Source organism: Microcaecilia unicolor, chromosome 5 (assembly GCF_901765095.1).
Source record: "Microcaecilia unicolor chromosome 5, aMicUni1.1, whole genome shotgun sequence".
Classification (NCBI taxonomy): Eukaryota; Metazoa; Chordata; class Amphibia; order Gymnophiona; family Siphonopidae; genus Microcaecilia; species Microcaecilia unicolor.
Genome location: NC_044035.1, coordinates 25,835,356 through 25,863,065, shown reverse-complemented (window position 1 = coordinate 25,863,065; position 27,710 = coordinate 25,835,356). Strand labels below are relative to the sequence as shown.

At 43.2% G+C, this 27,710-nt stretch overlaps 1 protein-coding gene across 1 annotated transcript in view; it reads right to left on the bottom strand.

Annotated features, from left to right (window-relative positions):
- The window catches only part of LOC115469968 (xaa-Pro aminopeptidase 1-like), a 100,799-nt gene that overhangs the window by 1,451 nt on the left and 71,638 nt on the right, over positions 1-27,710 (bottom strand). The window contains 10 exon segments of the mRNA XM_030202777.1: positions 3,023-3,121; positions 7,729-7,805; positions 14,718-14,790; positions 14,792-14,893; positions 15,975-15,989; positions 16,255-16,295; positions 16,298-16,304; positions 18,184-18,244; positions 19,285-19,356; positions 22,729-22,806. Of these exon segments, the coding sequence (XP_030058637.1) occupies positions 3,023-3,121; positions 7,729-7,805; positions 14,718-14,790; positions 14,792-14,893; positions 15,975-15,989; positions 16,255-16,295; positions 16,298-16,304; positions 18,184-18,244; positions 19,285-19,356; positions 22,729-22,806 (625 nt within the window).

The window sequence follows — 27,710 nt, the reverse complement described above, 5'->3', positions numbered from 1 at the left end:
GGCAATGGAGGGTTAATTGACTTGCCCAGAGTCACAAGGAGCTGCCTGTGCTTGAAGTGGGAATCGAACTCAGTTCCTCAGTTCCCCAGGACCAAAGAGTCCACCACCCTAACCACTAGGCCACTCCTCCACTGTTGCTACTATTTGAGATTCTACATGGAATGTTGCTATTCCACTAGCAACATTCCATGTAGAAGTCGGCCCTTGCAGATCACCAATGTGGCCGCACGGGCTTCTGCTTCTGTGAGTCTGACGTCCTGCACGTACGTGGACGTCAGACTCACAGAAACAGAAGGCTGCGCAGCCTTCTACGTGGAATGTTGCTAGTGGAATAGCAACATTCCATGTAGAATCTCCAATAGAATCCAATAGAATCTTGACATTTCGTCCTTTAGATTGTAAGCTCTTCTGAGCAGGGACTGTCCTTATTTGTTAATTTGTACAGCGCTGCGTAACCCTAGTAGCGCTCTAGAAATATTAAGTAGTAGTAGTAGTAGTAATAGTAGCAACATTTTTGTTACATTTGTACCCCGCACTTTCCCACTCATGGCAGGCTCAATGCGGCTTACATGGGGCAATGGAGGGTTAAGTGACTTGCCCAGAGTCACAAGGAGCTGCCTGTGCCTGAAGTGGGAATCAAACTCAGTTCCTCAGGACCAGAGTCCACCACCCTAACCACTTGGCCACTCCTCCACTGTTGCTACTATTGGAGATTCTACATGGAATGTTGCTATTCCACTAGCAACATTCCATGTAGAAGTCGGCCCTTGCAGATCACCAATGTGGCCGTGCAGGCTTCTGCTTCTGTGAGTCTGACACAGAAACAGAAGCCTGCGCAGCCTTCTACATAGAATCTCCAATAGTATCTATATTATTTTGGTTACATTTGTACCCTGCGCTTTCCCACTCATGGCAGGCTCAATGCAGCTGACATAGGGCAATGGAGGGTTAAGTGACTTGCCCAGAGTTACAAGGAGCTGCCTGTGCCTGAAGTGGAAATCAAACTCAGTTCCTCAGGACCAAAGTCCACCACTCTAACCACTAGGCCACTCCTCCACTCCACTGTTTGCTTTCGTTCCTACCTTTCATAATCCCTGGTGCCTAGTGGGCCAAAGGCAGGAGTAATTCCCAGTTGCTCCTGAACCTTGCTGGCATCGGGCTCAAAATGACACTGCAAATGATACTGCTATGTGTCACCAGCACCATTTTGAACCCAGCACTGGCAAAGGGAAGTAGCAATCGAGGATTATTCCCGCCTCAACTTCACTAGACACCAGGGATTATGGAAGGTAAGCATTGGAGGGGGGGGGGGGGCTATGAGAGGTTTTGGGGGGGGGGGTAGAGCTCCTGATTTCAAGTGCCAGCACTTTTAAAAAGTTCCTAGTGCATCAGACCTCAGATTTATGGCCCGATGATCCCAGAACAGAAAAACACCACCAGCTTTTTGCTGGTGGTACTTTTCCAGGAATAATTCATCTTGCGGCATTCACCACAAGCGCATTTATTCAATTTGTTTAGTAATGAGCTGTTTTGCATGCATCTGCATGCTTTGCTGTATATCTCATAGTACCTCATATTAAATGTGTGTTACGGTAATATCATACACATTATTGCCCTTTAACACAGAAACATGTAGGCAGATAAATACCATATGGCCTATCCAATCTGCCAATGCACATTAAGGGGCAAATAACACGATAGGGCCATAAATCACCTTAGTAACAAAACCCCCCACCAAGTTCTGAGCTGTGGGAGAGCAGTTCAGTCCCGGCACATTTTGAAGATGTCACTCACTTCTGTGCCTCATTCAATCCTTTTTGTCAAGAAGAGATATTATTGTACTGTGCTTTTGTTTAGGAATTGTAACACACAATTGGGCTCATTTTCGAAAGAGGACGACGACCATCTTTCGACATAAATCGGAAGATGGGTGTCCTCCTCACAGAGTCGTCCAATTTGGTATAATCGAAAGCCGATTTTGGACGTCCCCAACTGCTTTCCATCGCAGGGACGGCCAAAGTTCAAGGGGGGCGTATCGGAGGCATAGCGAAGGTGGGACATGGGTGTGCCTAACCACTAGGACGTCCTCGACCTATAATCGAAAGAAACAAAGACGTCCCTGACGAACACCTGGACGACTTTACCTGGTCATGTTTTTCTTACGACCAAGGAACACAAAGGTGCCCGAAATGACCAGATGACCACCGGAGAGAATCGGAGATGACCTCCCCTTACTCCCCCAGTGGTCACTAACCCCCTTTCCCACCCTCAAAAAAACATCTTTAAAAATATTGATTGCCAGTCTCAGATGTCATACTCAGGTCCATCACAGCAGTATGCAGGTCCCTGCAGCAGTTTTAGTGGGTGCAGTGCACTTCAGACAGGCGGACCCAGGCCCATACCCCCCCCCCCCCACCTGTTACGTTTCTGGAGGAAACAGCGAGCCCTCCAAAACTCACCACAAACCCACTGTATCCACATCTAGGTGTCCCCCCCCTTCATCCCTAAGGGCTATGGTAGTGGTGTACAGTTGTGGGTAGTGGGTTTCGGGGGGGCTCAGCACATAAGGTAAGGGAGCTACGTTCCTTGAAGCAATTTATGAAGTCCACTGCAGTGCCCCTTAGGGTGCCCAGTTGGTGTCCTGGCATATCAGGGGGACCAGTGCAATACAAATGCTGGCTCCTCCCACGACCAAATGGCTTGCATGTGGTTGTTTCTGAGATGGACATCCTTGGTTTCCATTATCGCCGAAAATAAGAAACAACCAAGTCTAGGGACAACCATCTCTAAGGATGACAAAATTTCAGGATTTGGGCATCCCTGACTATATTATCGAAACAAAAGATGGACGTCCATCTTGTTTCGAAAATACGGGTTTCCCCGCCCCTGGATGGGGGACGTTGTGCGAGGACATCCTCATCAAAACTTGGACATCCCTTTCGAAAATGCCCCACCACAAGTAAAAAAATGCATGACCCAAACTGAAATTTACATAGATACACACATGCACTCTGGACCTTACCTCTTTTTGTGTTAGCGAATCTAAATTGATCATTTTTGTCTGTATTGGAACCAGTGTGATTGGATCAAAAGTCAAACTGCCCCGATCTTTGAAGTTATACTGGAGAAGAAAGAAGAGCTCTATTATTCATTAGAATATGTATTACCACCATTTTATTTACTGTTCACCACTATAATCAAAAACCCTCATCTGGTAATGGTATTGTGAAATGCAAAAATATGAGTGTTGTGTGCTACCATATTAACACATCAACACGAAACAAAGCTAAAGATGCCAGTATCATTAAAAAATCAAATATTTGTTTCCTCATTTTAAGCTTCAAGTGTCATTAAAAAGAAAACCCACAAAACATGAAAAGGCATTAATCTCCAGCAGGAGGCAATTTATTTATTTGTTGCGTTTGTATCCCACATTTTCCCACCTATTTGCAGGCTCAATGTGGCTTACAATGTATTACATAAAGAACACGGATAACATAATAGAATTAAGCAATCAGGTATAATGTTCAGGATTATCAGGTAAGTAGTGATGCGTTACAGTTTCTGTTGTGGATCATTGTGGTATACCTTGTTAAAGAGATAAGTCTTCAGTGATTTACGAAAGTTGACTAGGTCGTAAATTGTTTTCAGGTCAAGTGGCAATGCATTCCACAGCTGCGTGCTCATGTAGGAAAAGCTGGACGCATGTATAAGTCTACATTTTAGTCCTTTACAGCTGGGGAAGTGGAGATTCAGGAAAGTGTGTGCTGATCTTTTAGCGTTCCTGGGTGGCAAGTCAATAAGATCTGACATATAGGCCGGGGCATCAGTGCTCAAATGCCTGCTAAAGAAAAATTCTGCATCTCTGGCCACATTTGGAAAGAAAAAGATAATCTTGGACTGTCAAAGGCATTACAGAAGGGTAACAGTATTGGAGGAGAGACAGATTTGAGTATTCAAAAGACAACTTTCCACTTAAGAACATAAGAGTAGCCATACTGGGCCAGACCAATGGTCCATCTAGCCCAGTATCGTTTTCCAAACAGTGGCCAAGCCAGGTCACAAGTACCTGGCAGAAACCCAAATTGTGGCAACACTCCATACTACAAATCCCAGGGCAAGCAGTTACTTCCCATGACTGTCTCAATAGCAGACTATGGACTTTTCCTCCAGGAATTTTTCCAAAACTTTTTAAAACCCAGATAAACTAACCACCATTACCACATCCTCTGGCAAAGAGTTCCAGAGCTTAACTATTCGTTGAATGAAAAAATATTTCCTCCTATTTGTTTTCAAAGTATTTCCATGTAACTTCCTCAAGTGTCCCATAGTCTTTGTACTTTTAAAACGAGTAAAAAAAATTGATTTACTTCTACTCATTCTACATCACTCTCAATATGTGATAAATTGGATTAGATTCTATTTATGGCACTAGAAAAATTGGTGATTTCCGCCTAGGTGTATTCCATAAACCGTACCTAGATTTAGGCGCAGCTTATATAATATGCCTAGCGGTAATGCCAGCACTAGGCGCGTCTATTTATACCAAGTAAAACTTGGTGTAAATACCTGCACCTAAGTTAGGTGCACAGCAGATATAGCGAAGATACATACCTGTAGCAGGTATTCTCCGAGGACAGCAGGCTGATTGTTCTCACTGATGGGTCGGTGTCCACGGTGGCCCAGGAACTGAGTTCCTGGGGTGTCATGGACGCTGACCCATCAGTGAAAACAAGCAGCCAGCTTGTCCTCGGAGAAAGCGAAGATACATACCTGTAGCAGGTATTCTCCGAGGACAGAAGGCTGATTGTTCTCACTGATGGGTCGGTGTCCACGGTGGCCCAGGAACAGAGTTCCTGGGGTGTCATGGACGCTGACCCATCAGTGAAAACAAGCAGCCTGCTTGTCCTCAGAGAAAGCGAAGATACATGCCTGTAGCAGGTATTCTCCGAGGACAGCAGGCTGATTGTTCTCACTGATGGGTCGGTGTCCACGGTGGCTCAGGAACAGAGTTCCTGGGGTGTCATGGACGCTGACCCATCAGTGAAAACAAGCAGCCAGCTTGTCCTCGGAGAAAGCGAAGATACATACGTGTAGCAGGTATTCTCCGAGGACAGCAGGCTGATTGTTCTCACTGATGGGTCGGCGTCCACGGTGGCCCAGGAACAGAGTTCCTGGGGTGTCATGGACGCTGACCCATCAGTGAAAACAAGCAGCCAGCTTGTCCTCGGAGAAAGCGAAGATACATACCTGTAGCAGGTATTCTCCGAGGACAGCAGGCTGATTGTTCTCACTGATGAGTCGGCGTCCACTGTGGCCCAGGAATGGAGTTCTTGGGCTGCCGTGGACGCCGACCCATCAGTGAGAACAAGCAGTCTGCTTGTCCTTGGAGAAAGCGAAGATACATACCTGTAGCAGGTATTCTCCGAGGACAGCAGGCTGATTGTTCTCACTGATGGGTCGGCGTCCACTGTGGCCCAGGAATGGAGTTCTTGGGCTGCCGTGGACGCCGACCCATCAGTGAGAACAAGCAGTCTGCTTGTCCTTGGAGAAAGCGAAGATACATACCTGTAGCAGGTATTCTCCGAGGACAGCAGGCTGATTGTTCTCACTGATGGGTCGGCGTCCACTGTGGCCCAGGAATGGAGTTCTTGGGCTGCCATGGACGCCGACCCATCAGTGAGAACAAGCAGTCTGCTTGTCCTTGGAGAAAGCGAAGATACATACCTGTAGCAGGTATTCTCTGAGGACAGCAGGCTGATTGTTCTCACTGATGGGTCGGCGTCCACTGTGGCCCAGGAATGGAGTTCTTGGGCTGCCGTGGACGCCGACCCATCAGTGAGAACAAGCAGTCTGCTTGTCCTTGGAGAAAGCGAAGATACATACCTGTAGCAGGTATTCTCTGAGGACAGCAGGCTGATTGTTCTGATGGGTCGGCGTCCACTGTGGCCCAGGAATGGAGTTCTTGGGCTGCCGTGGACGCCGACCCATCAGTGAGAACAAGCAGCCTGCTTGACCTCAGAGAAATTCAATTACCCTGCGTGAAAACTTTCAGAACACCTGCAGCTCACCCATGCCTCCTTTTGGCAGCACACATTAGAATTTGCGCGCACTACTTTCAAGAATACGCTTAGCAAATACTACACATAAATACTAATTAATACCAATTAGTGCTGATAATTGCTTAACATCCAATTATTGGCGCTGATTAGATAGTTAACCAATTAGGTTATGTGCATTATTATAAAATATGGCTCGATTTCCACATGGCAATTTTGACACGATATACAGAATCTGGGGGATAGTGTCCAAATACAGAGCCATATAAATCTAAAACAAATAAAAAAGGTAGCTTTTTAAACCAAAAAAAGGTATTCTCTGTCATTTGGGTTTTCTTCTGCTACTCTCGAGACATCGCCCCCGTCCATCTATAACATTTATAAAGAAGGAAAAGGGAGCAGTGGGTAATGCAGTGTCATCCTGAACCTGTACGTCCAGCTCCATCTCTACCTGTCTTCAAATCTATGCTGAAAACCCACCTTTTCACCACTGCTTTTGGCTCCTAACCACTACACAATTCCCCTATCCTTGTTCCTTCTCACCCAGTATGTCCCTCGCCCTTAATTATCTTGTCTGTCTGTATTTTTTAGATTGTAAGCTCTTTTGAGCAGGGACTGTCACTCTCTGTGTCAGGTGTTCAGCGCTGCGTGCGTCTGGTAGCGCTTTACAAATGCTAATAATAATCTCTAAAAAAAAAAAAAAAAAATTAATTCCCCTGATTTATGCCACTGACCAAACTCTGATGCCAGTGTCCTCAAACTTGTCTGCTGCATACTGGAAAGCCAAAGCAAGTTTACAGCTGCCAGATGTCAGGAGACACACCCAAACCTCCATTCAGCACACTACAATCATTTCCAGTTTGCATTTACTGTTTTGCTTAGGACACAGGGCTGGGGGAGTAGCTCACACCTTCGTATGGATCAGAAGCAAGCCTAAAAATTTTTAATATCTACAACAAATACTTTCTAGCGCCTTATTTAGTTTCCAGGTATAGTGGAAAGCAAAATGATACACTGCGAATAAATCCAATTTTAGGAATTAAGTATTGAATTCACATCTCTATGCAGTGCAAAAACTCAGTATCACAATTTTTGCAGTTCTCTAGTTTAGGGGTGGGCAACTTCCATCATTCAGAGCCACCAACTGGTCAGGTGTCAGAGATTTCCCTAATGAATATGCATGAAACCTTTAAGGAACTGTGGAGGAGTGGCCTAGGGGTTAGGGTGGTGGACTTTGGTCCTGGGGAACTGAGTTCGATTCCCGGCACAGGCAGCTCCTTGTGACTCTGGGCAAGTCACTTAACCCTCCATTGCCTGCCGCATTGAGCCTGCCATGAGTGGGAAAGTGCGAGGCACAAATGTAAAAAAAACCAAAACAAAACAAAAAACAAAAAAAACTCTCTCATGTATACAGGATGATCCTGAATTCTGACCAGTTAGTGGCCCTCAACTACTGGAGTTGTTACCCCTGATCTAGCTTGCTAGGAATGCTTGAAATCCCAGTTCCCCAAGTCACAATCCAAGTGTGAGGCCAAACACTCAATGTGGCTGAAGGAAGCCAGCTGCTGGGTATCTCGGCATCCTCCACCATCAAAAGCAATTTCAGATAGATCTATTAATAAGGCTGGCAGAAAACAACAAGCAAGCACCTCCAACAGAGTAGACTCACCTTAGTTTCAGCACGAACCACCAGTACAACATTTTCAATTCGTATTCCAAAAGACCCATCTTCGTAGTACCCAGGCTCTGTGTAACCAGAAACCAATTGGTAATAAATGTCATCACATAGCTCGTTTTCAAAATAAAGAGGGAGTTACTTGTGCCTAGAAGTATAATCAATCTGCAGGATCTAATATTTGTGATAGAGTCATTTAACTAAGTAATTAAAGTTATTTAACCAAGCAGGTGAGTAATCCCATTTCTCTATCACATGATGCAGTTGTGTCTATTCCCTTTCCCCGCTGGAGCCCATCAGCCCAGGGCCGCCGGGACAAGGCCACCCCCGGGCCCCCCCCCCCCACCCGAGGTCGCCGGGCCCCCCCCTCCACCGGGCCTGGAACAAACCTTAAGCCTCCTTCTTTCACTTCGCGCAAGCAGCAGCAGGGCAGACCTCTCCTCCTTCCTTCCGTGCCCCGCCCTCGCGGACGTTACGTCAGGCGAGGGCGGGACACGGAAGGAAGGAGTGGCCTGCCCTGTTGCTGCTTGCGCGAAGTGAAAGAAGGAGGCTTAAGGTTAGTTCCGGAGCGAGGCGGGTGGGCCCCCCTCGGAGGCCCGGGGACTTTTGTCCCCCCTTTCCCCCCCTCTCGGCGGCCCTGCATCAGCCATGCTAATGCTGTGTGCCTTCCCAATACTGTAATATAAGCCCTTCAAGAACTGCTGAAGCAATCACTCTCCAAATCCCAGTCAGTATGTATCATCACCTGAAGACTGCCATGGACAGACAAGCGTATATTAGCAAGTTATGTAACTAATGTGAAATCCAACTGGTCCCCTAAAGATGCAATCGCTGTCTAGGTCCTTTTTCAGCCTCTCTCCAGTTTAGGTGGTGAGATTCTCAACCATAAACCTGAATGCCCCTTCCCCCCCTTTTCAGCATCTAGTCAGCAAGACAGATTAAGAGAACACGGAAAGAGAAAATAGCAGCCTTGTTTTTTCTTTAAAAAAGTGGTTTGTCTTTAAGACCATCTCATTTATTCTTCCCAAATCAACACCAGTTGGACAGGATTATAGAAAACGGATCAGTGTCTGTCAGTCTGTTCGAGGCAAAATAACTCTCGAAAAATTTAATGGTTCAACTATTTTATTGATACTGAAATATTAATAATATACAATAAAAATTGCAGTATAACAGAACATTTTGTAAGACGTGTGGTGCTTAAACCACCTAACAATTCAACAGTATCAAACTTTATTGTTGTCCCTCCTCCTCCCTCCCATCCATCCCTATTGTCTTTGCATGTGCTGGAGCATGTTGATTGTTTGCCAGATGGGCTGTGACTCTGGTCCAATCATATCTCTCCATGTGGCTAGAAACCACTCAGCCACACGGCATCACGACTCTGTCAGGAGGGACGCCTCATTAAATCAGAGATATCAAAACATATCCATGGGCCCTACATTATTAACTTTATACCAGGTCCCCATCTCCCACCATACTCACAAGCCTCCAATCCATCTAGTCACCTCCCAAACTCTCAAAATTTAAACGGAATAGGATGAAACAGGTTAAAAAGACATGTGAAGTTTGAAAATGGGCCAAACAGGCCAAAGGGTTCTGGGGAAATATGCCTCCCAATGCATTGTTAAGGGAGGAGGAGAAACAATTTTATCTTAGTTGATAATTTTCTTTCCTTTAGACCTACTAGACTAGTCCAGAACTTGTGGGTTATGTCCATCGACCAATGGGTGAAGACAGAGAAAAAGTAGTCCTATGTGATTCCCCCACCACCACCACCACCAAAGGACATCACGCTACCTTAGAATGCTCAGTATTTCGAACGATCAAGCAATATTGTTCCTGTTCACACTTCCGATCCAATGCCGTGTTCATCCATTACCTTTACGAACATGGCAGTGTTGTACTGCACGGATATACAGCTCTCCAAATAATGTATTCAACCATTCTGCTACACAACAAGGCACTGCTGTACTCTACCGACACATGATTCTCCAACTGTTGCATTGATCTATCACCTTTGTCAACAAGGCACCATTGCACTGTACTAAGACACAGTTCTCCAACTGAGCAGAAGGTGTCTTCACAATCCGATGAGTTAAGTTTGAGGAACTGTAAAATAGAAGCACTTCCAACTGAGAAATTATAAGAAAACAGAAGAACTTAAAATAGAGGCTTGTGTATTAATATTCAATTAGGGAAGACGTCTGGACTGGTCTGGTAGGAGTAAAGGAAAGAAAATTATCAGTTAAGACAATTTCTCCTTCGTTAGCATCCATTCCAGAACTTGCTCCCTAACAGGATGGGATTCCAAACCTATAGCCAAAGAAGTCACAACCCAACTGATAGAAGACTAGAGGCAACACAAGAGATCCAACTAAATTGAGCATAGAAAGGAACGACCTCAAGCTCAGTTTGCCTATAAAAAATGGAACACCAATAGACTGGTGAAAGGAGAAAATAAGCTCAATGCAAGAGAGGTAAAGGAATACACAGAGCTCTCAACTTTTCTGGAAAAAGTGAAAGAGTTAGAAGGTAGGCAGATCAAACGATCCTCCAGGAGTAAGGATGCAAAAACTGATTTTAGACACAAAAGTAAAATAAGCGCTGAAAAAAACCAGACCTTAAACGGGTTTTTCTCTTTTCTTTTTTTAATAATAGAAACGATAAGGAAAATGTCAAACCAAATAGCAAACTATAATCCATTCAAGCCACAGCAAATCCGTTTAATTTACTCATTGAAAAACACAACCACATTTCCCATCAGCTACCAGTAGAGGCAAAGATTTGAATCAAACCAGCCTGTACACTATTCAAAATCCTCACAGGAGACTCTCCAGGCTACCTGCCTTCACATGTAGAATTCATTGCCAATAAGAGGTTGAGAAGGCCTAATAACTGCTCCCCTTTTGCTCTACCATCTCCTAAAAGTATAAAATGGATCAGTATCTACGAGTAACTATTAACATACCAAGCACCCAAAGTCTTGAACTTAAGCCTAGACTATTTAAACAACTATGGGCAATTCAGAAAGCAAGTCGTTAGGTATTGTCTCGGTCCCATCTTTTAAGTCAAGACCCAAATGTAAACAACGTAGAAATTATAGGGTACAAGCAGTCTAGAAATATCAACTAAAGTATGTAAAGTTCTGACAGAAGAATTACAGTGAGAAGAGTGGCACATGCAAAATGTGCGCAAGGACCACACTGCTACCGGTACTAATGTCATTCATATCTCCCATTCTCTGCTAAACAAGGGAGACTAGAACTGAAGAGGAAGCTAAGGCAGGACTTTGGTGAGGGAAAAAGTTATATATTAAAAGCACACAGCTCCCATTACATGAAGAAAACACAGATCTTCTAGAAAATTCTACCAATAAAGTCATACAGAAAAACGGAAAGATGTGAAGTTCCCAGTGTCTTTTTTCCTCATGCGATGTCTTAGCAGGGCCACCGCGATAACAAAAGGAGAGCACCAGGGATTAAACAGACTGCAACCATTGGTCATGAAGGGAAGCAGACTTTCAGGGTTTCAGTGGAAAAAGAACACAAAAAAAAATTACCTCAGGTGCGTAGGAATACCCATCTGTCATGGCCCACACCTAAAAGGTGAGGAGATCGCTCAGTAAAAAGGAGCAAATGGCTCGAAAACACTATCTCCACAGGGGCCAGTTGATTTGGTAGGAATCTGTTTCCTCACACTTACAGTGTGAAAACACCAACTTACCACCGCCTGACCTGAATTAGAACAGAGAGTCAGGTGAAGATGTTGAGCACATGTGTAAAGCATTCCTCGTTAGCACTGACCAGTTGGACGGAGCAGCGAGATGGTAGCCAGCACCCTTTGCTACTTCTCAAGCAGTAATTTGTAGCTTTTAAAACTCCAGATAGGAGCAATGAATAGACAGGAAGGAAAGCAGGGAGTAAAAGGTGAATGTTCAGACTTCTGAGGCACACTCCTGCAGTGGCACTAATATTCCTCTTCTCTGAAAATGATGGAAGCTCAGACTCTAAAGATGTTTCCCTTGTTGGATCAAAATCTCACTCAGAGAACCAGAGAAAGGAGAGGTGGGTAGGGAGCTCAGGTAAATGTAAAATCTCTGTAAATGTGAAGTGGAGCCCAAACCTAAACAAGTGCTCCCAAGCTCAACTGAAATCTCAGTTTTAAAAACTGGTTCAGGAGCTATTCCAACAACTAATCCAGGAGCTGCACAGTTCATCTATTGTCCATTCACTGAAAACAGAGCACTCAACTGTAGAACGGTGCCTTTGAGGGGAGAATCACATAGAACTAACTTTGTTTCTCTGTCTCCATCCGCTGGTTGATGGACATAATGCAAAAGTTCTGGACTGGTCTAGTCTGGACACCTAAGGAAGTTCCAGTTGCTGTAGCATAGAAACTTAAATTTGGTGATATATAGAAGTTAAGAGAATTGCTCATTTCAACTGCTTCCCAATCCCCCCAAACTAACCCCACCCCCAAAATCTAACATCATTGCAAATGGCCCCACCGCCCCCAAAACTGCCTCACCAACTCACAAACCCTCCCCCCGCCCCCTAAAAAGTGCCCATACTCCCACAAAACTACCCCCTCAAACTGCCCTACCATTCTCAGCCACCCCCCCTCCCCCTCCAAAACACATGTACAAGCAGATACAGAACACAACACACACACAGATTATAAAATTCCTTGGCCATGATGTACTAATCTTTAAGTTAGTCAGATATATATTTGATTTTTTTTTTGTTTATTCTACTGTTAACCTATTAACGGAAATGTACAACTGTCTTATGGTTGCTGTGTGTTCTGACAACCAATACCTGTTGTCACGGGCAGGGCCTAGGTTAAGGCATCAGGAAAACTAGAAACATATCTAGGGTACAAAGTTTAGGTGAGCCCTATAAGATGCACTCAAGACTTAGGAGGTTAGGAATGAGAATTTCCTGGCTTTTTCAGGATTCTACCGATTTTTATATTCATGGTCAGAAGCTAGAAGGCTGGCCAACATATCTGGACATTTTGCAGAAACAACTATCTGCAGTTCTCCAATTACAAATCACACCCCTCCCCTGGTGTGAGTGAGCCTGCCATGCCTGTTTCCAGGATAACTAGCAGCGGAGACTTTGGCTCCGCTGCTTACCAATGGTAAGATTTTCTGTGGTCAGAGCACTGGAAGGCTCACAGGAAGAAAGGTGGTGATCCTGGGGCAAGTTAATGTGCTGTAGAAATTACGTTTTTGCTTATGATGGGTGATGGAACGGAAATAAGGACAGTAAACACTGGCCATCGCTGGAGCAAGACCCAAGTAAAGCATAAGTTAAGTGTTTTGGTTTTATTTTGGTTTAAACATACATTCGAGAAGTACATTTTGAAGACAACTATAACATAAAATTAGTATTAGTAGCAGAGGATACACAGGAAGGTTTTTTATGCGAATGACTGGAAATGGACTGGGGACCGTTTGCCTGTTGAATTCTCAGGGGGTTTTTTTCCTTCCTGAACATACTGACTAAAATGACTCACACATAACATGAAGTAAATGTTTTTACTCCTTCTCCCTATTCAATTTGTATTAATAGATAAAGCCAACCCCCCTCCCCCCCCAAAAAAAAAAAAACTGGAGAAAAGCAGTTCCAACAGCTGCAGTGTACAAATACTGATTCACAGTAATATAGCAATTACATAATGGCACCTTTCATATAGTCCTCTCTTCTCATCTCCTCTCCCAAACAGACACACAAATGAGAGAGAGAGAAAGACCCACCTACCCACCCACAAACAGACATATATAAACATGTACACAAGGATAGGAAAGAATCTATGAGTTATGCTCTGCGGGTTTTCCCCACTTGCTTGGTAAGTGCCCTTGATTTTAATGGAAATATCTTAGGACTGGCAGGAAGCAAAGCATTGGGTTTATTCTCTTGCCTTCAGGAGATGACTGCATCTTCATACACTGAATTTGTAATTTGCTTTGAAACCTTGCAGTGAAAGGTAGTATAAGAAATCAACATCCATTCAACTGTTATAGTAAGACACCACCCTCCTTTTCCTCCCCTCTACCCAGTGGCGTAGCGGGGGTTCACGCTCGCCACAGCAATCGAACACAACAAGGAAATGGGGTGGAGAGAGCCCAATATCAAGAGATGTCACCACATATAAGGGTAAGATGCTCCAGAACAACCTTTATTAGGGTTCCTAATAAAGGTTGTTCTGGAGCATCTTACCCTTATATGTGGTGACTGATCTCTTGATATTGGGCTCTCTCCACCCCATTTCCTTGTTGTAGCTAAGGGTGGGCCTGGGTGGGCACAGGCCCCACCCATCTTGCCTCAGGGCCCACCCAGTCAGCAGCCCATGAGGCCCCCAAAAGTCTTCAGTGGCAGCGCCTCACTACTCTCTCACCCTCTTCTCCGCTTGTGGCCTGGCATCTGCCTGTCTCTCTACCCCCCTCCCAGTCTACCTCAGAGACTGCCGGTGGCATGCTGCGCCGGCCCTGCAGGCTTCTCTCTTATCATATCCTGCCCTCAATGATGTCACTCTTGTTTTTTTGATGAGAATTTGGTAGAGAGAAGCTGCAGGGCTGGCGCAGGTTACCTATAGGAATTGCTACAGACAACGGCTCTGAGGTAGGACCGGGGTAGGGGTTCAGAGAGAAATGGGCAGACGTCGGGTCATTAAAAAAAAATACTATATTGTATGTATGTACAGGGGTAGGGGTGTGGGGTGAGAAGGGCCCACCCAGGGGTTAACTCTGGGCCCACCTAAAATGTCAGGTCTGCCTATGCCCTGCCTCTACCGAGGGATTTCTAAATCAAGTAATGATATTCAGCAGTGAAAAAAGAAACAACAGTTTTAAATGTTTTAGGAAGTGCTACATCATTATTTGGCTTGCCTTTTTTTTTTTTTACATTTGAAACAGAACAATTTTGACGTAGCAGGCCAAGACATGGTAAATCACATTCCAGCAAACCACTACCTACCATCACTAATAATCATGCCGGCTTCCAGAGGTTCATCTGCAAAGGTTTTGTAGCTTATACCACAGGGATCCTCAATGAACATTTAGGAAAGCCCCCACGCCGTGTCCTGTTCCGTGCAGGTAATCTAAGCCAGACTCCCACAGCGCTGAACGAGCAAAGGAATCCAAGAGGATGACCTGCGAAACGCAACACCAAATGATCATATTAAACACTAAAACAGGGTGAAATTGTGCACACTTCCACTGTGTAACTCAGGAAATTAGTGAGCGTAAACAAGTGCATTTTACTTATACCAGCTGAGTGCCGCACAGCAGAACCAACCAGTAAACATTTGTCTGATACCTACACGTGTCGGATCTATGCTGTAAAGTAGACACATGAGCTCGGTAGAAAAATAGCACAGTTTCACTAGGAAAAATTATGCAAAAACCACAAAACCCTACATGTGGTTGAGGTGTAGTTATTTTCTGTTTGTGAAACTAATTCTGCATATAGTTTCCTATGCACAAAGAAACTGCTTTGCATAATTTTGCACCATGGTCACTAAACAAAAGTCTGTAAGCAGAAAACTAGCAGCAAAGATTTACTATTTGCAAAATATAAATATCATGCCATCTGCTTGCATGCTAAAATAGAAAATGTTTGGTATTGCTAACAACATGCCGTTTGCTGTTTTGCACACAAAGTGGACTTTGCAAATTTCTACAATTTAGTATCTCGGCTATGCCTTCTAGCTATTGTGAGTTTTGAAAGCTTTCCCTAGAAAACAGAGTAAGACAGCAACACAACAAATAAAGAACAAATGTCCCTCCTGTTTGCCCCCCCGAGCAATTTATTACATTTGATTAGATGCAAGTACAAATTCCCACATGCAAGCCAACACCCACTTCTTCCCCCATGTCCCTCAGTCAACCTATTAAAGTAGTAACAGAAATTTCAGATTTCTATTAAAATTTAAAACAAAAACTGCAGAAAAATGTCAACTAGAACGCCTCTGTGCATGAAATCAAAAATGGATGCCATGTTGTATACGCAATGAATAAATCAAACGTATCCAAGCTGGAGATCTTCATTTTTAAAGTTTTGCCAACAGCACCCTGGTTCTAAAGATATAGATCGCCCAAGGCAGCACTATGCACAAACCTACAGGCAAATTCACAAACCAACAAAAAGAAGTTAAGGAGACCCTAACTCGTGGGTTAGTTTGTTAATCTTCTTCTTAAGTGGAGGAGTGGCCTAGTAGTTAGGGTGGTGGACTTTGGTCCTGGGGAACTGAGTTCGATTCCCAATTCAGGCACAGGCAGCTCCTTGTGACTTAACCCTCCACTGCCCCATGTAAGCCGCATTGAGCCTGCCATGAGTGGGAAAGCGCGGGGTACAAATGTAAAAAAAAAAAAAAAAAAAAAAAAAAAGAGAAGCCTATGGCTATTAGAATTCCTCACTGTCCAAGTTCCCAGCGGCTCACAGGAAGAATTGCCTAGTTCCTGTGGCAAATAAACAAATGCAATACCACCAACCTTTTGTTCCATTTGGAAACCACGGCTGAACTTACAGCTATGTGCCCCTTCAGGACATGTGGTAGCACTCCTAGTGAAAAAAAACAAACAAACAAAGAAAACAAACCCATTAGCATCCTTCTCAGAAAGTAGGACTATTTTCTCAGACACCACTGGAAAGCTAACAGAGATTAAAAGCAAGTAATCCACTGAGCTTAGTGTGGACAGCACAGAAATTCAAAGTCCCATACCTTTAAATGTGGTTACCCATCAGTAAGCATATACTAGTGGTAATATGCTTACACATGGGTAACCGAGAATGTGTCCTCCAGGAGCATGTGCCCAGGAGTGAAGGGTTAGGATGACTGTTGTAGTTGGAGAGTCAATCATTAAGTACGTAGATAGCTGGGGAGCTGTTGGACATGAAAATCATGTGTTGACTTGCCTGCCTGGTTCAAAGGTGGCAGCCCTCTTGCATCACCTAGTTAAGATTTTAAACACTGCAGGGGAGGAGCCAGCTATCTTGGTACATGTGGGTACCAAACGACATGGAAAGGGTGGGAAAGAGGTTACAGAAGTTAGAAAAGTTGAAATCCACAACTTCCATGGTATTATTCTCAGACATGCTCCTTTTTACTACTACTACTACTTAACATTTCTAAAGCGCTACTAGGGTTACGCAGTCCCTGCTCAAAGGAGCTTACAATCTAAAGGACGAAATGCAAAAGCAGACCCAAAAGGAAGGCAGAGCTCCAGCATCTCAAAGTCTAGTTGTGACGATGGTGCAGAGAAGAGGGATTTAGATTTGTTAGGAACTGAGCAACATTCGGGGGGGGGGGGGGGGGGGGAGGAGGGGCATATTCCAAAAGATGCACACCACCTTAACTGGGATTGAAACCAGGCAGCTGGGAACTAACGCTTAAAAAGGGCAAGCTGACAGTCACTTAGGAGCAAATGATTCAGAGTATCCTTCAAAGATATCTCACTAGCCAACAATTAAGTTAGGGGATCGCTGCAATCTATGCAAAAGTAGCCCATGTGCCCTTAAGGAAAGCAGACACAGGCTTGAAATACTGCAAATTATCCCCGTGAACTGATAAGTGGGTTAAACAATAAACAAAAGCTTACTTTGAAATGCTAGAAGTCTAAAATATAAAACATATAGCACTGATGTGAACAGATAGATACAACAGGCATCTCGGAGGACATGATGGAAGAAGGATAACCAATGGAATATTATGATACCAGGGTACAAGTTATATTGCAATGACAGGATACATCAAATTGTTGAGGCAGGGGGACAGGGAGGTAGCAGAACCTGGGGAGAGGGGGCCCAATGATCCTTATTGCCCAGGGTTCCAGATCACTATCAGTCTGCCCCTGCGTAATTCACTTAGGTGAGGTACCATCTTTATATTGTTCAACCCTAATGTGTAGCCTGTAGTCAGGGGTGTGCTGGTAAATTTTTAACAACGGGCTCTCTCTCCGGGCATAGCCGGTCCTGAAATGTGTGTGTGTGTGGGGGGGGGAATACATGTCTCAGTCTCCCCTCCCTTGTGCGGGCACACTAGGTATACCTTTGCCGAGCCCCACCAGCCAATAAATGGACTGCCACCATTCTCTGCTGCTTGTTTCTGGCTCTGAGCAGCATGATGGAACCTTCTTGCGCTTGCATGAAAAGTCCCAGCCTGATGCTCAGAGTCAGAAACAAGGAGCAGGGAGCAGCAGCAGTCTATTTACTTGGCTGGTGGGGCCAGCATCACTGCCAGCAAAGTAAAAGAGAATTCAGGAGGGGGCCCAAGCCCATTTTGGGAGTCAGTTGTTAAAGTAGCCATGGGGAGGCCTACTTAACAACCGGCTCCCAAAATTCTTAAAAATTAACAAACGGCTCTCGCGAGCCCGTGAGAGCCCGCTCCAGCACTACCACTGCCTGTAGTACCTACTACACGCAGTGGACAGATTTGAGGTACCTTTTCATAGGCCGACGGTGTGCCAAAATGCATGGTTCTTGTCACATCGGTAGTCCCATCCCTTGTAAGAGCAAAGGAAAAACAAGGTATAATTTACCTAAAGCCCATTCTGACTCTCCAACAGTTTATACAGACTGTGGTATCCAAAACACTCTTCTTGATTTGTAGTTATTCTTTCAGCCTGAGGTCTATAGAAAATGTCCATATCACAAATTCAAGTGTCTGTCACAGCTTCATCGAAACACTTATATGCCAGCGCTTCCCAAACCTGTCCTGAAATTTCCATAGTCTGTGGGTTTTTTCAGGATATCACCCAAAGCTGCATATCTTTCAGTCTCCAACATTATACTCTGTCCGTGGATACTGACTGTGGATATCCTGAAAACCTTGACTGACCCTGCCTCTTTACCCATCCTGGTGATATTTACTCAATAATGGATCCACTGTTTGATTTGATTGACTGGTTTAAATACAATTAAATACTTACAGAATGAAAGAAGAAGAAAGCACACAACCATCTAGCACAGCAGAGCAATTAGAGGTTTACAGTTTAAAAATGCCCACACTGAAGCAGGGATTAAAAAATAAATAAAGAGAGTTCAGATGCTTTTCAAGGACACATGATCATAGAACACCGTGTAATAAGCCCCAGGACCAGTGGTGTGCAATGCTTGCGAGTAAGCCCTGTGAAGTTTGCGTTCAAGGCCTGCACAGAATAAGACACTTTCTACCACTTGATTACAATAATGACTTCATCACACCAGATCTCAGGTCCAATTATAAGCATTCATTTTTTCCAAGAGAGGTGTGGTAGCTGTGTTAGTCCACTCTTAAGGTTATCAATAGAAATCAAACAAAATAAAACATGGAAAAGAAAATAAGATAATACCTTTTTTATTGGACATAACTTAATACATTTCTTGATTAGCTTTCCAAGGTTGCCCTTCTTCGTCAGATCAGATTTCCGATCTGACAAAGAAGGGCAACCTTCGAAAGCTAAATCAAGAAATGTATTAAGTTATGTCCAATAAAAAAGGTTTCATCTTATTTTCTTTTTCCACGCAATGAGAAAGTCAAAAACAATGCTGCCCATCCACTTACTTATACTGGGCCCCTGAATCTAGAAGGAAGATCTCATTTACCGACAGCATCCTGTTTGTCTCAGGAACTGGTCTGTTAAATAAGAAAAGAAAAAAAGATGTGTCTTTATGTCTAAATTCTTTGTTTAGCCAGAAAGCCAGAGGCATGGATCAATGTGACAATAAATGTTTAAAGAGGGTATGGGGAATGTTTTGAAGCACGGATTCTAAATACTTACGACAAATGATTTTACAATGATGTAGCTAACAAATTTGTTAAACTGACAGTGAGAATTTTTTTTTTACTGCAGAACTCAATAAAAACAACTCAAGAATCAATTCTGTTGAAAAGTTCCATATGAATGGAAACTGTTTCAATAAAACAAGTGCTAACTCGTTTATACATGCGTTGAATTTAAAGAAAATAAAAGTTTGATTCTTCTCCTAAGATTGTAGGACACCATAAATAGCACTCTGCCCCTGATGAGTTTTTCACAAGTACATAAGCACCACCATACCAGGAAAAGACCAAGGGTTCATCAAGCCCAGCATCCTGTCTCCGACAGCGGCCAATCCAGGCTTCAAGAACCCGGCAAAACCCCCCCCAAATTTAATAATGTTCAATGGACTTTTCCCTCAGGAATCTGTCCAAACCCCCTTTAAATTCCGTAAGGCCAGCTGCTGTCACTATATTCGCCGGCAGAGTCTAACTACACGCTGAGTAAAGAAAAACTTTCTCCTATTTGTTTTAAATCTACCATATTCTAGCTTCATCTTGTGTCCCCTGGTTTTGTTGTTATTTGAAAGTGTAAACAAACGCTTCACATCTGTCCGCTCTACTCCGCTCATTATCTTGTAGACGTCTATCATATCACCCCTCAGCCGCCTTTTCTCCAAGCTGAACAGCCCTAACCTTCTCAGCCTTTCCTCATAGGGAAGTTGTTCCATTCCCTTTATCATTTTCGTCGCCCTTCTCTGCACCTTCTCTAATGCCTTTATATCTTTTTTGAGATGCAGCAACCAGAATATTCTAGCTGCGGTCGCACCATGGAGCGATACAACGGCATTATAAAGTCCTCGTGTTTGTTTTCCATCCATTTCCTAATAATACTCAACACTCTGTGCGCTTTCTTAGCCGCCGCAGCACACTGAGCAGAAGTTTTTAACGTCTTATCAACGATGACTCCCAGATCCCTTTCTAGGTCTGTGACTCCGATCACTTATAAAGAAGAAAAAAAAACAGCAGTAGCCAGGCACCTGTAAGGCTCATCTTATCTGCACTTATGTTTAAGTATCTTTATTGAAAGATGAAAACAAATCATTGCAAATCATTTAACAGGAACCCATCATTATACAACTGTAGGCAAAGTCAAGCACAAAATATCCTGATAATTTTGGTCCAACTTTTGTTAAGCATCTCCAAATTATTCAGAAAGTCAAAAAGAACCATCCCTTTGCTAATATTCCCTCTCCTCACCCTCTTTCCCACTTGCATAGTATCCTAAACCAAAAACACAGGAGGACTTGGACTCTATAGCCTCCCCCCTGTCTAAGCCAATACAAGTATATTCCTCCCCCCATAAAAGCCCCAACCCAACAAATACCAACATTATGCTGAAACATACCAGGGTCTATCCCCTCCCCAGAATAAAGACAGAATCTACAATATCACCTCCGCACCTCTCCTAGATCACTGAGAACCTGACTTCACCTGCATTAGCCATAGACCCAAGGTGTTCTCAGGTTTTCCCTTCACTTCTTTGCATCTAGGAATCCCCCGTGCTTATCCCAGTTACTCTGTCTCCACCACTTCATTTCAGTTAAGAAATATTTTCTGTTGTTGCCCCCGAGGCTACTTCCTTGCAGCCTTATATTGTAATCTCAGGTTCACTGAAAAAAAAAGTTTGATTCTTGTGTATTATTTTGATCTTTGAGGTATCTGAACTATCAGATTCCTTCAGTCTCATCACACATGGGCTTTACACCATGTTGGTAGCCCTTTAAGACTGCCTCCACCATGTCCATTATCTGTATACAGGTACAGCCTCCAGAAGGGATACAATATTCCAGATGAGGTCTCACCGACATCCTGCCCTATACTTCTCCCTATGTACCCGTTTTTCTCTAGCCACCAACGTATCACTCTGTTTTGCTACCCTTTAGATCAGATATAATCACTCCAAATGCATGAACTTGCTTTCTTCTTGCGCTGAATCTGCCAATCCCTTGACCACTTTTCAAGCTTCCTTGTATCACTTTTCAGTTGGTTTCCTATGCAGGAGTACCTACTCTATTGCAGAATATGGTGTCATCTGCACAAAGGCAAACTTTTGTTTCTAACCCCCTCCACCAAATAGCCCACAAATATGCTGAGCAGAAAAGGTCCCAGGACCAAACTCTGAGGCACTCCACTCATCGCCCTTTTTATCCCCAAGTAACATAGTAACATAGTAGATGACGGCAGAAAAAGACCTGCATGGTCCATCCAGTCTGCCCAAGACAAACTCATATGTGTATACCTTACCTTGAATTTGTACCTGTCCTTTTCAGGGCACAGACTATATAAGTCTGCCCAGCAGTATTTCCCGCCTCCCAACCACCAGTCCAGCCTCCCATCACCGGCTCTGGTACAGACCGTATAAGTCTGCCCTCCCCTATCCTCGCCTCCCAACCACCACCCCCTCTTCCCCCCCAACTGCTCCACCACCCAATTTCAGCTAAGCTTCTGAGGATCCATTCCTTCTGGAATTTGCTGAAATCCATATACCACATCCAGCACATGTACTTAGCCTAGTCACCCAAGCAGGTGCTTTAAAAGCACATTTTTCTGGTTTAAACTACAAATAAAATCTTGACAGACAACTTTTGCTGTTCTTTCAAGCATAAAATCATTATTGTAAGACATGAAAGGAGATTGAAGGGGGCAGACTCAGGAAAAATGTCAGGAAGTATTTTTCCACGGAGAGAGTGGTGAATACTTGGAATGCCCTCCCACGGGAGGTGGTGGAGATGAAAATGGTAACGGAATTCAAACATGCGTGGGATAAACATAAAGGAATCCTGTTCAGAAGCTTAGCCGAGATTGGGTGCTGCGTGAGTCTGGTAGCGCCTTGGAAATGTTGAGTGGTAGTAGTAGAGCCGGTGGGGGGAGGCAGGGCAAATTTATACGGTCTGTGCCCTAACAATGGCAGATACAAATCAAGGTAAGGTATACACAAAACGTAGCACAAATGAGTTTATCTTGTTGGGCAGACTGGATGGACCGTGCAGGTCTTTTTCTGCCATCATCTACTATGTTACTATGTATTTTCAAAGAACCCTAAATCATTATGTATATTGACAGAACAGAATGCATGTCAAACCATCCGAGATAAACAGTTTAGCAAAAATAAGATTATTTTCACCCCTGTATAATGTGTGAAACATCATAAAAGAATATTTGAGCTGAAAAATGTAGTTTTCTTACTTGTAGTGAATGATTGCACCATTGGGTCCTGTGCCTGAAATTGTGGCAAAACTCAAGTCCACAAAGTCTTCCTGTTGGCTGGAAGAAAGTTTAATTATTTGTCTATACTTAAATATAAAAAAAAAGAATACTGGGTCAGGTTTAAAATTCTGTTTGTTCTATAAAACCAGTATTGTATCCACTGTACCACCTATACACACACAAAATGTGGGCATCTCTGGAGGACTGGCTAAAAGGGAAATATTGAAGGTGTTAAATGCTCTCAGTTCACCTTTTTCCAAAAGTGGCATTAAGAACTGCTGGCATGGCCATCCCCATTCCCCTGGAGATGCTGTGGAGTCTCAAACACTACACAGTAATTATTATTATCTGTATCCTACGTTATCCCAAACAAGTTCAGCTTCGAAGTCGCTCACATTCAAGAAAAACTTCAAAAATATGATAGATAATTATAAGTTAAAAAAAAAAAAGTGGAGAAACTGGATCTGCTACGAGGGTAAAGATAAAATACCCCAAAACGTAGCGTGATCAACACACTTCAAAGACACCGTGGAGACGAGTAAGAGATAATAAAACTTTATTTTAAAAACAGTGTAAAAAACTTAGACTCTTAAAAGACTCGACATGGAGTCGTGTTTGGGTGAAAAACGCCTGCTTCGGGAGTCTACAAATTAAAAGGAATATATAATTACAACGCATAAAAAATTACAGTGCACTGTTTTTTAAATAAAAGTTTGATTATCTCTTACTCGCCTCCACGGGGTCTTGAAAGTGTTGTGCTGATCACGCTACTTTTTAGATAAATTATAACATTTTAACATATTAGGGTAATTATGTGTTTGTCATGAAGTTAGGCTAGAGTACTGGTTATGTTAAAACATATGAGAGAGACGGCAACATTAGCTTTTTGCTTTTGAAAAGATATGTACTTAACAGAAAAGCCTTTACCAATTTATGGAATCTCAGATAATCTTCTAAAGTACCTGAATTGCTTGGGTAGAGAATTCCAAAATTTGGTATTCTGATATGTGAAGACTGCGACAAGAACTGATTTGTAAGAAAGGCCTCTGCAGTTTGGATAATAGCTTGTGAGGTATTCTCTAGATGTTTTTACTGTATTATGTGAGGGTAAATACTACTACTACTTAACATTTCTAGAGCGCTACTAGGGTTACGCAGCGCTGTACAATTTAACAAAGAGAGACAGTCTCTGCTCAAAGAGCTTACAATCTAATAGACAAGTGAACGGTCGGTCCGATAGGGGCAGTCTGGATTCACTGAACGGTAAGGGTTAGGTGCCGAACGCAGCATTGAAGAGGTGGGCTTTAAGCAAAGACTTGAAGACGGGCAGGGAGGGGGGCTTGGCATAAGGGTTCAGGAAGGTTGTTCCAAGCATAGGGTGAGGCGAGGCAGAATGAGCGGAGCCTGGAGTTGGCGGTGGTGGAGAAGGGTACTGAGAGGAGGGATTTATCCTGTGAATGGAGGTTACGGGCGGGAACGTAAGGGGAGATGAGGGTAGAAAGATAGTGAGGGGCAGCAGACTGAGTGCATTTGTAGGTAAGAAGGAGAAGCTTGAATTGAATGCGGTATCTGATCATTTAGTTGTTCCATGTAGGAGGGTGATAAACCATATATGATTTGGTAAACAGTCGTGTATATTTTAAAGGTGATTCTGGCATTTATGGGAAGCCTTCTCAAAGCAAGGGGCAGTGCATACAAGGTTGATAACAGTATTGTGTGCTGCTGTTTGTAATTTTTTAAGGAATGAGATTTTAATACCCGCATATATGGTGTTACAATAATCAAATTTGGATAGTACCAGAGATTGGGTGATAGTACAAAGTGTGGAGCTTGGGAAGAAAGGACACAACCTTTTTAACTTCCATAGTGTATGGAAGACACTCAAGACCGCCTTTGAAACCTGACCTTCGAATGATAAATGCTGGTCAATGGTGATTTTCATTAATTGATCTTGTGTTGTCAATAGTGAAGTTTTTTTTAAGGAAAAGGGTTGATAGGGGTTGGTAAATATAAGAAATTTACTCTTTTCCCAATTTGAGTTTGAAACTGGATGCCCACGATTCTATCAGATCTAAAATGGTTTTAATCTCATGTATAATTTCTAGTAATTCCCTTTTAAAGGGGATATAAATGGTGACATAATCAGCATAGATGAAGGAATTAAATCTGTGAGCCTCCATTAAGTAACCTACTGGTGCCATCATGATATTGGATAATATGGGTGACAAAGGACAGCCTCATGGAACTCCACACATAGAGTCCCAGGGTGAGGACTTATGACCCAATTGTTTTACTTGTAGGATCTTGATATTAGGACACTGTGGAACCACTTTAAGACAGTTCCACTAACACCAAAGTGGTCTAATAAGTATAACAATATATTATGGTCAACCGTGTCGGGCACTGGACATATCAAATTGTAAAATTATGATTTTTCTGCCCATGCAAAACTCTTTTCTGAAATTTGCAATAAGGGTGGTGAGCACTGTCTCAACACTAAAGGATGGCTGGAACCCCAATTTTGTACTACGAAGGATGGAAGGCCTGTACAAACTACATAAGCTGACTAAATCTTCCATTACTTTTGCCAATAAAGGAATAGAGTCTACAGGTCTACATAATTAGATGCTTCGCTTCCACTGACCTTGGGATAGGTGATAGAAAGAATTATTTTGCCATCATTTTCGGGGAATAGTCCATTTGATAACATGAAGGATAAGTATGATTGTAAGCAATTGATGAATAGGTCAAGAGCTAACCTTAGAAGATAGCTGGGACATGTGTCTAAAAATACATTGTGATGCTGTGTACTTGGATAGAAAAAATGTTACCTGATCCAATGTGGGAGGAGAGAAGTCAGACCATGTTCTGTCTGCTGGGTGGCATACAGCAGAATTGACAGATGGAAGAATGTATTTGTCGATATTGATGATTTCTTGTCTAACTTTATTAATTTTCTCCTCAAAGTAATTTGCTAGTTGGTCTGCAGAGGGAGCAGATTTATTGGTTATGGTCAGGGCGTCTGACGTAATAAATTCACGTGATCGACGCCATTTTTTGACATACATGCAAGTAAAGAGACGGAGAAGCTAAGTAGCAAAAAGACATAACTGTGAGTACAAGAGATGTTATAGAGATATAATAAAATGAAGTGAACACAGCCAAAAATTGATGAAAAATGTTTAATTACAGGGCACAAGAACTGGCATATAAAAGTTATAGCTCCAGATGAAGATGTTACGAAACAGAAGCGCACTGTAGAGCAAACCAGCGAGAAAGCCGGAAAATAAGATAAGTGCTAAGTTAAAAAAGTGAAAAAGCAAAAAAGTCATTAATCAAGACTAATGAGGATTCCCGCTGTTAGAATAACGATACAGCGGAGAGGTGTAGTTTATGAAGTAAAATAAACACACTGGAAATCTGAAGTCTAGATTATTAGATTGATTTAAAAGACTGTGTTGACAACAGTAAAGTGCCTTAGTGGTATTAATTTGTATTCTTTAGCAATTTTCGACAGTCGTTCCAGTTGTCTTCTGTTTTTGCTTTGGACCATATCTTTCTAGATGCCTGCATGCTCTTTTTGCCTCTAACAGTTCGCCATTGATCCATGGAGACAGAGTTTTGGCAGGTTTAATCTTTGTTTTTGCATGAGCTATATCATTTAAAAGTGTTCTAGTCATGTATAAAGTTTGATGACTGAGAAATGGATCCTAATTGGTCAAAAGCAGTTGTGAATGAAGGTTCATGATGCTGCAGCCCTACAGAGACAGATTCTGACTGAGCTGATGGATATGGTTATCTGTGCCTAAGTGCTGGGAAATGGGGATCCACCGCATACAAAAGCTTAGCACAATCAGAAAAGTACAGTGCAGTCATTTGTCTGTGTGGCTGAAGGCGGCACAGAATAAACCAAATCTCAATTTTTCACAACTGCTTTTCTTTCAGCAGCCACAAACACTGCATCTATCCACCAGGAAAACAGTAGTAGCGGGAAGGGCAGATCTGGATTCTGGAGTTAATTATATGCCTTTTGAAACTCACGATTAACACAAAGTTGCAGTTCAGATGCAGTACACGAGTTCCTTCCCAAAGGGCTTACAATCTATGTTGCTACCTGAGACAATGAAGTGTCTTCAGCCAGGGTCACAAAGACTATTAGTGGGATGAGCCCCTAGCTTCCCTGATCTCACCCTCTACTCTAAACACTAGGCCTGAACAGACTTCCTGAGGCGGTGTGTTTTGCTCTCTTTCTGGCCATATTCAAATCCAGACTAACCACTCATTTCTTCGAAAGCTGTTTTTATATCTTGACCATATAATACATTCTTAGATCCTCTTGTCCTGTACTGTCATGTGCTTTTGTCGTGAGCAGACTGCAAGCTCTATGGGACACAGATTGTCTCTTACATCGTCTGTACAGCACTGTGTACAGCTGGTAGTACTTTAAACGTAAGCAGTAAAAGTAATAAGCCTCTCCCACATTCACAGAGGGTAACTAATGGGTTGCTACACATCTCTCCCCTAAAAGCTGTGTGCTACTGCTGTGACCAAATCTCAGCCACTCTGGCCTCATATCTGCTCCATGAACATTTACCACATTAAACACTAAGGGGGTCCTTTTACTAAGATGCGCCGAAAAATGGGCTGCGCTAGTGTAGGCACGTGTTTTGGGCGTGCACAGATCCATTTTTCAGTGCAGCTGTAAAAAAGGCCTTTTTAATTTTGCCGAAAATGGACATGTGGCAAAATTAAAATTGACGTGCTTCCATTTTGCGTCCGAGACCTCACCGCCAGTCATTTCACCACAAGTCAAAAATGAAAATTACCAGACAGGCCACGCGGTAGCTGAGCGGTAACTCCAAATTGACGCGAGTTGGGCATGTCTAGGCGCCTACGCGGCTTAGTAAAAGGGCCTCTAAAGCAGGAATGGCCAACTAACATTCTAGAACTGCAAAAGGGTC